Below are 9,780 nucleotides of genomic sequence, written 5' to 3' on the forward strand. Positions count from 1 at the left end.
CATTCGCATTATAGAGGTCCCAGAAGGAGAAGAGAGGGAAAGAGGACCTGAGAAAATATTTGAAGAGTATAGTCGAAAACTTCCCTAACATGAGAAAGGAAACAGCCACCCAAGTCCAGGAAGCTCAGAGAGCCCCATACAGGATAAACCCAAGGAGAAACACGCCAAGACACACAGTAATCAAATTGGCAAAAATTAAAGACAAAGAAAAAATATTGAAAGCAGCAAGGGAAAAATGACAAATAACATACAAGGGAACTCCCATAAGGTTGACAGCTGATTTCTCAGCAGAAACTCTACAAGCCAAAGGGAGTGGCATAATATATTTAAAGCCATGAAAGGGAAGAACCTACAACCAAGATTACTCTACCTGGCAAGGATCTCATTCAGATTTGATGGAGAAATCAAAAGCTTTACAGACAAGCAAAAGCTAAGAGAATTCAGTACCACCAAACCAGCTCTACAACAAATGCTAAAGGAACTTCACTAAGTGGGAAACACAAGAGAAGAAAGAGACCAACAAAAACAAACCCATAACAATTAAGAATATGGTAACAGGAACGTACATATCAATAATTACCTTAAATGTAAATGGATTAAATGCTCCAACCAAAAGACAGAGGTTCACTGAATGGATACAAAAACAAGACCCATACATATGATGCTGTCTACAAGAGATCCACTTCAGACCTAGGGACACATAAGACTGAAGAGGGGATGGAAAAAGATATTCCATGCAAATGGAAATGAAAAGACAGCTAGAGTAGCAATACTCGTATCAAATAAACTAGACTTTAAAATAAAGAATGTTACAAGAGACAAGGAAGGACACTACATAATGACCAAAGGATCAATCTAAGAAGGTGTAACAATTATAAATATACATGCACCCAACATAAGAGCACCTCAATACGTAAGGCAAATGCTAACAACTATGAAAAAGGAAATAAACAGTAACACAGTAATAATGGGGCCTTTAACACCTCACTTACACCAACAGGAAGACCATCCAAACAGAAAATAAGGAAACACAAGCTTTAAATGACACAGTAGACCAGATAGATTTAATTGATATTCATAGGACATTCCATCCCAAAACAGCAGATCACACTTTCTTCTCAAGTGCACATGGAACATTCTCCAGGATAGATCACATCTTGGCTCACAAATCAAGCCTCAGTAAATTCAAGAAAACTGAAATCATATCAAGCATCTTTTCTAACCACAACGCTGAGATTTTCAATTACAGGGGAAAAAACGTAAAAAACACAAACACTTGGAGGCTAAACAGTACGTTACTAAATAACCAAGAGATCACTGAAGAAATCAAAGAGGAAATTTAAAAAATACCTAGAGACAAATTACAAGGAAAACACGATGATCCAAAACCTATGGGATGCAGCAAAAGCAGTTCTAAGAGGGAAGTTTATAGCAATACAAGTCTACCTCAAGAAACAAGAAAAATCTCAAATAAACAATCTAAATTTCACCTAAAGGAACTAGAGAAAGAAAAAACAAAACTCCCCCAAAAAAAGTTTGCAGAAGGAAAGAAATCATAAAGATCAGAGCAGAAAAAAATGAAATAGAAACAAAGGAAACAATAGCAAAGATCAATAAAACTAAAAGCTGGTTCTTTGAGAAGATAAACAGAACTGATAAACCATTAGCCAGACTCATCAAGAAAAAGAGGGAGAGAACTCAAATCAATAAAATTAGAAATGAAAAAGAAGTTACAACAGACACTGCAAAAATACAAAGCATCCTAAGAGACTACCTACAGGCAACTGTATGCCAATAAAATGGACAACCTAGAAGAAATGGACAAAGTCTTAGAAAGATATAACCTTCTAAAATTGAACCAGGAAAAAATAGAAAATATGAACAGACCAATCACAGTAATGAAATTGAAACTGTGATTAAAAATCTTCCAACAAAAAGCCCAGGACCAGATGGCTTCACAGGTAAATTCTATCAAACATTTAGAGAAGAGCTAACACCCATCCTTCTCAAACTCTTCCAAAAAATTGCAGAGGAGGAAGGAACACTCCCAAACTCATTCTATGAGGCCACCATCACCCTGATACCAAAACCAGACAGATACCACAAAAAAGAAAATTACAGACCAGTATCACTGATGAATATAGATGCAAAAATCCTCAACAAAATACTAGCAAACAGAATCCAACAATACATTAAAGGAATCATACACCACGATCAAGTGGGATTTATCCCAGGGATGCAAGGATTCTTCAACATACGCAAATCAATGTGATACACCATGTTAACAAGTTGAAGAATAAAAACCATATGATCATCTCAATAGATGCAGAAAAAGCTTGTAACAAAATTCAACACCCATTTATGATAAAAACTCTCCAGAAAGTGGGCATAGAGGGAACCTACCTCAGTAAAATCCAAATACAACAAACCCACAGCAAACATCATTTTCAATGTTGAAAAACTGAAAGTATTTCCTCTAAGATCAGGAACAAGACAAGGATGTCCACTCTTGCCACTACTATTCAATATAATATTGGAAGTCCTAGCCACGGCAATCAGAGAAGAAAAAGAAATAAAGGGAATACAAACCGGGAAAAAAAAAGTAAAACTGTCACTGTCTGCAGATGACATGATACTATACATAGAGAATCCTAAAGATGCCACCAGAAAACTACTAGAGCTAATCAATGAATTTGGTAAAGTTGCAGGATACAAAATTAACGCACAGAAATCTCTTGCATTCCTACATGTTAATGATGAAAAATCGGAAAGAGAAATTAAGGAAACACTCCCATTTACCACTGCAACAAAAAGAATAAAATACCTAGGAATACACCTACCTAGGGAGACAAAAGACCTGTATGCAGAGAACTATAAGACACTGATGAAGGAAATTAAAGATTATAACAAACAGATGGAGAGATACACCATGTTCTTGGATTGGAAAAATCAATATTGTGAAAATGACTATACTACCCAAAGCAATCTACAGATTAAATGCAATCCCTATCAAATCACTAATGGCATTTTTTACAGAACTAGAACAAAAAAAATCTTAAAATTTGTACGGAGACACAAAAGACCCTGAATAGCCAAAGCAGTCTTGAGGGAAAAAAACGGAGCTGGAGGAATCAGACTGCAGACTATACTGGACTTCAGACTATACCACAAAGCTACAGTAATCAAGACAATATGGTACTGGCACAAAAACAGAACAATAGATCAATGAAATAGGATAGAAAGCCCAGAGATAAACCCACCTATGGTCAACTAATCTATGACAAAAAAGGAAAGGATATACAGTGGAGAAAAGACAGTGTCTTCAATAAGTGGTGCTGGGAAAACTGGACAGCTACACGTAAAAGAATGAAACTAGAACACTCCCTAACACCACACACAAAAATAAACTCAAAATGGATTAGAGACCTAAATGTAAGACTGGACACTATAAAACTCTTAGAGGAAAACATAGGAAGAACACTCTTTGACATAAATCACAGCAAGAACTTTTTTGATCCACCTTCTAGAGTAATGGAAATAAAAACAAAAATAAACAAATGGGACCTAATGAAAGTTAATAGCTTTTGCAAAGCAAAGGCAACTACAAACAAGATGAAAAGACAACCCTCAGAATGGGAGAAAATACTTGCTAACATATCAATGGATAAAGGATTAATCTCCAAAATATATAAACAGTTCATGCAGCTCAATATTAAAAAAACAAACAATGCAATCAAAAAATGGGCAGAAGACCTAAACAGACATTTCTCCAAAGAAGACATACAGATGGCCAAAAAGCATATGAAAAGCTGCCCAATGTCACTAATTATTAGAGAAATGCAAATCAAAACTGCAAGAAGGTATCACCTCACACCAGTTAGAATGCTCATCATAAGAAAATCTACAAACAAATGCTAGAGGGTGTGGAGAAAAGGGAACCCTCTTGCATTGCTGGTGGGAATGTAAATTGATACAGCCACTGTGGAGAAGAGTATGGAGGTTCCTTAAAAAACTAAAAACAATTACTGTATGACCCAAGCAATCCCACTACTAGGTATATACCCAGAGAAAACCATAATTCAGAAAGATACATGCACCCCAATGTTCACTGCAGCACTATTTGCAACAGCCAGGTCATGGAAGCAACCTAAATGCCCAGTGACAGACGAATGGATAAAGAAGATGTGGTACATATATACAATGGAATAGTACTCAGCCATAAAATGGAACAAAATTGGGTCATTTGTAGAGACATGGATGGATCTAGAGACTGTCATACCGAGTGAAGTCAGAAAGAGAAAAACAAATATCGTATATTAACACATATATGTGGAACCTAGAAAAATGGTACAGATGAACTGGTTTGCAGGGCAGAAACTGAGACACAGACGTAGAGAACAAACGTATGGACACCAAGGGGGAAAAGTGGCGGGGGGGCGGTGGTGGTGGTGTGATGAATTGGGAGATTGGGATTGACATATATACACTAATATGTATAAAATGGATAACTAAAAAGAACCTGCTGTATAAAAAAATATAGAGAATTACATTTAAAAATTCAGGAAAAAAAGAAAGAAAGAAAATAAAAGCCATAATGCCCAAGCACACCCACCAGGCACAGAGAACAGCAACTGCAGAGGCCCAAGGCAAGTATGTTAAGTATGTGCACAGGAAATAGAAAGATGCTGGCATGACCAGAGCAGACTGAGCTCAGGGAAAGTGTGGGGAGGTGAGTGAAGGGTCAGCAGGGCCAGAGAGTGGACCTTTTTATTTTTAAAATTTTGTTATAAAATATCTAAATATGTAAAACTTTTCCTAATTTTGTGCAACACAATACAATCCCAATTCTCTAAAAACAGGCATGTCTGACCCTAAGCCCTGGATTTACAGCTCTCCTTTCCCTCCAACCGCGAGGTCTAAGGTGATTATCCTCAGGCTGCTGTTTCTCCACCTTGGCTCTCTTGCCCTTGTGGGCTGGATCATCCCTTGTTGTATGGGGCTGTCTTGTCCATCCTCAGGTACGAAGCAGCATCTCTGGACTCTAACCAACTAGATGCCGGGACCACCCACACCCCAGGTGTGACAGTCAAATGTGGCTGCACACTTCCAAACGTCTCCTGGGGACAAATCCGCCAAGTACTGAGAAGCACTACTCTCTCAGCTTCTCTCTCTTGGACTAGCAGAGGATCTTGGCCAGGACTCACAGAATGAGAGACAATCATGAAGGCACAGGAGAACAGAAAAGCCCCATAACCGAGATCCTGTGGTTTAGAACAATACCTGTTGGCACTGAAGGCAAAAACCTCCCCAGGTCCCACCTGCCTCACCCTCTTTCTGGAGACCATGCCATCACTCACAGCCCTGTGGACTGGGTTGCAGGGGACACCTGAGCCAACCAGTCCCACCCAGTCAGCTCCCTGTCTGGAATGTGAAATAAGAACCTCAGACAGAGGCCAGTCTGTGCTGGGCACTGGGGTAGAGGCTCAGGGAAGTATGGGCTCAGGTGGCCACTCCTGCCTCAGGGACAACCCCCTAGAGCCCAGCAGTAGAAAAAGAAAAAGAAACAATGCTAAGTACGCAAATAAGTAAAAACAAGGCAACGGGAGGCCACAGAGAGCAGGGACTGGCGTGGCCACTCCTGCCACAAACTTGCTGAGACACAAAAGCCATTCTGAAAAGACAGACATGAGCAAAGCCAGAGGGAGAAATCAGGACAAGAGATCCAGAAGCCAGCATAATCCTGGTGGTTCCCAGTCCTTATTTCAGTCCCATGTGGCCCAACTGGAAATTCTGCCTTTGGGTTCTGCAGAACACCCCCATTTCCTTCCACCACCTTTTGGGAGCCAAAGAGAAACTGTTTCTTGCTCAAAGAAACACAGATATAGCAGGCAGGAAAAGATGAATCTCAAAAATGACTGAAGCTGTAGGGAAGAGGGAGTGTAAGCTTCTCGATCAGCCGGGCATGGAGCCAGAGCATATCTGACAAGGAAATGGCAGGTCCTCTGCATGGCAGAGTGGCAAGGCCTTACCCAGAGACACCAAGAGCCTGCAGTTTTCCAACATCACCTCCTGGTACAGGGTCCTCTGAGCCGGGTCCAGCTGCCTCCACTCCTCCTGGGTAAAAGTCACAGCCACATCATCGAAAGTCACAGACACCTGTCAAACAGAGGTAGAAGTGTTGATCCTGGGGCTGTTGGATGGGATCAGAGCCTGTTTCTGGAAGGCTGTTAAAGGTGCAGAGAGATCAAGACCCTAACCACTTAACACCTCCTGAGGGCCAAGCTCTAGGCTGGGCTGAAGTGGAAGTGGACAATGTTTTGGACATAATACAGTAGTGTAAGAAAGAAATCTATGTGGGAACCACTGGAAAGTCACACAAGACAATGGAAGTAATGTGTGGGCTGTCAGATGCAGACAGGAGAGGCTGTAGGACCTCAGAGGAATGAATAAATAATGATAATAACAGTATCAATAATGGTAACAACAACCTGAGCCTCCCTGGTCCTTCTAGCTGCCTGCCCCATGCTGAGGGCTTCACATCCTGGTTAAAGTGACTAAAAGTCCCCAGTTCTTTCGTCACTCTCTTGTTTACATCCAAACTCTTGAAACCCAACACTTACCAGTTGTATTACCTCGGAGACATCACTTCATCTCGCTGAGCCTTGATTTCTGGATCAATACAACAATAGTTCCCACTTCACCAATAACAGTTGTGAGATTTAGACAGAAATTATTCAATGTTCAGTGTGCTTGGGGATTTTCATTAATTGTCCCACAGCCCCTGACGTAAATATCTCCATGCCAGCCGATGACTCGAGACTAAGGGAGCTCCACCAAATCCAGCAACAGTCTTGTGTCTTACACACGAGGAGCAAGATTTTAACACAGTTTACCCTAATACAGGGTCTAATAAAGTAACCCAACACGCTTCCATCATCAAAATGAATAGCTAATGACAAGATTGTTAACCATTTACACCAATTTTTGCTGTTAAGTCCATTTCATCATGCCTGAAAATATTCCTGTAAACATGCACAGAGAAGCAGAACCTTCATTACTGACCTCCCTGGCGAGACCCCTGAAGGGGGGAACTACCTGGATAATGGCATGACCTGGACCAGCTCCCCACACCCTCCTGGGTCTCCCAGACTCCGGGGAGGTTCCACAATGAACCATTAGCCGCTTCCTTCCTGAACCCTGACAGCACTTAGTCCTACGCCAGGAATACTTTAGGACCAGAGAGCACAAATGGCTAGAGATAACACTGGCTTTGGCCATGAGACTGGCCACAACGTTTGACCTGGCTGAAGGTGAATGGAACATTCGGCAACAGACTACAGAACCTCGCCCTCCCAAGACACGTCTTAGCATCTAGAAGGCACCATGGCAAGCTCACAGGCCCTCATGGGCCTTGTGAAACAACCAATACACTTTGGCTTTGTCCATGCGCGTATCTCTCCCTCCCTTTCCCAAGGCCACCGGCTGGAGAAAGGCGGGGGGGGCGGGGTACGTCCCTGCAGCCCATGGCGGAGTTCGGAATTTACTATGATGGAAACCCCTGAAGGATGCATCACTCACTTTTTCACAACTTACTGAACACGTATCAGAGACCCAACAGCTTTTAGGACCGAGAATAAATTAAGTAGCAAAGCAGCTCCACACGCCAAGAGCACACGACCGCGAAGACAAACCCATGGGATGCCTCCCTTCCGGAACCGTCTCCGCCGTCGGAGAGAAGCAACTCCGCAACCAGCATCCACTCACCTGAGCCTGGTGGGTCGGCGCCGCCGCCATGATGGGGCCCTGCGTTCCAGCCACGCTGGGAGAGGCGACCACCGGGCAGCCTGCTGCTCCTCGCCTCCGTCCCGCCTTGGCCGGGCGACCTCGGCTGACCGCCGCTCTCCGAGTAAAAGGTGCACCAGACCGGGCGCCGCCCTCGGGAACTGCGGGGACGAACGGTGGGTGCCGAGGGCCCGGAGAGGCCATGGCCCGGCGGGCGACCAGTGCATGCGCCCGTTTAAGGAGTCACGGCCCGTTCCAAGGCACGAAAGGGAGTCCCATCCCCCTTCCCTGCTCAGTCCACACGAAAGGCCCAAGTAGCCGCGCAGCCCAGCTCTCGGAACCTAAAAGCCAGACAGGAGCGAAACGCTGAGGCAAATGGCGTCCTCTGAGAGAAACCGGAAGTCCCGCCCACGTACGTGCGCCGCAGGAAACGCTCCTACGACTGGCCATCATTGGCCAGCGCCCTCCTCAGACGCATAATGCACACCTCTGGGTAATGTAGTCTCCCCTAGATCCGCAGACGTGAGGAGCGCCTTAACTGGGAGGAGGGAGTGGGGCGGAGGGAGGGGGAGGGGAGGGAGGGGGCGGAGGGAGGGGGAGGGGAGGGAGGGGGCGGAGGGGAGGGAGGGGGCGGAGGGAGGGGGAGGGGAGGGAGGGGGAGGGGAGGGAGGGGGCGGAGGGAGGGGGAGGGGAGGGAGGGGGGCGGAGGCATCGGGGAGGGGAGAGTCTTCCTCCACCTAAGAGCCACAGGAGGAGGAACTAAGCGCTGGCCCAGACCTGTTTCTTAACAGTGGGTTCAAGTGGAGAAGACCAGGCAGTGGCAGCGAGAGCGTCCATGCTGTGCCCCAGGGAAACTGAGGCTTGGAATGCTGGGACAGTCGCCCAGGGCTGTGCAAAGGGTGTAGGGCTGTGATGTAGGCTCGCAGCCCGCATAGTGATTTCCCCCCTTCCCCCGCCCTTACGCCTTCCCAGATCCTCTTTTTTTTAGGTCCCCAAACAGGGACCCAACCGGGATCCACAGAAATGAAAGCACGGAGTCCTAACCACTGGACTGCCAGGGAATCCCCGAGAGCCTCTTCTTGAAATCTAGCAGGACCCTGTGGAGCCTCCTCCCACACCCCCCAAGCCTCTCTGTGTCCCCCACTTCTTGTCTGTGGAAAAAGCTTTAGCAGACTAGGCCTCGCTCAGTTCCAAAGAGTGGGCTCAAACAGTTAATCATTTAAGGGGCAGCAATGGGAACAAAGAAGAGGCATTCAAGGAGGGAAGGGGATAATAACTAAAGCAAGAAGTCAACCTGCAGGATGGGGTCACAAGACCATCGTTCTCCTTAAGGAAAACAGTTAACAATGTCTGATGCATGTTCTTAAGTTGTTTTTACGGAACCCAGACTCCCACCAGGTGGAAACTGCTGACCTCAAACACATCAGAAGCCAGGCTGGTTGGAATCAGAAGACTGATGGTGAGATTCCAGAAACACCACCCTACTACCTCACCACCAACCGATCAGAAAATTGTCCATGAGCTGATCTTGCATCCTAGGCCCCTCTCCCCTAACAGTCTTTAAAAACCCTTTCCTGAAGCCATTAGGGTGTTCAGGTCTTTTGAGCATGAACTGCCTGTTCTCCTTGTTTGGCACCCTGCAATAAACGCTATACTTTACTTCACCACAACCCAGTGTCAGTAGATTGGCTTTGCTGTGCATGGAGTGAATGAACCTGAGTTTGGTTTGGTAGCATTCTAGGGGAACAGATTTTTTAAAAGTAGCTTAGGGACTTCTCTGGTGGTCCAGTGAGTAAGACTGGACCCACTTACCCAGTGGGTAAGACACCGTTCTCCCAATGCAGGGGGCCCGGGTTCAGTCCCTGGTCAGGGAACTAGATCTTGCATGCATGCCGCAACTAAGAGTCCACATGCCACAACTAAGACCTGGTGCAGCCAAAATAAAATAAATAAATAAATAAATATTTTTTTAAGTCTTTAAAAAAAAAAAAGTAGCTT

At 44.7% G+C, this 9,780-nt stretch overlaps 1 protein-coding gene across 3 annotated transcripts in view; it reads right to left on the reverse strand.

Moving 5' to 3' along the window:
- Positions 1-8,188, reverse strand: part of LOC136791943 (zinc finger protein 264-like) — a 39,013-nt gene extending 30,825 nt beyond the window's left edge. Inside the window, exons 1-2 of one of the 3 annotated variants that reach the window (XM_067020021.1) lie at positions 7,765-8,188; positions 6,030-6,156 (exon numbers count right to left, since the gene is read on the reverse strand). In XM_067020021.1, coding sequence (XP_066876122.1) covers positions 6,030-6,156; positions 7,765-7,986 — 349 coding nt within the window. In that variant the 5' untranslated portion in view covers positions 7,987-8,188. The remainder of the gene's footprint in view (positions 1-6,029; positions 6,157-7,764) is intronic. The other 2 variants (XM_067020022.1, XM_059044625.2) reach the window with 2 other exon arrangements.
- Positions 8,189-9,780: the final 1,592 nt, after the last annotated feature.

Source organism: Kogia breviceps, chromosome 18, assembly GCF_026419965.1.
Source record: "Kogia breviceps isolate mKogBre1 chromosome 18, mKogBre1 haplotype 1, whole genome shotgun sequence".
Taxonomy (NCBI): domain Eukaryota; kingdom Metazoa; phylum Chordata; class Mammalia; order Artiodactyla; family Physeteridae; genus Kogia; species Kogia breviceps.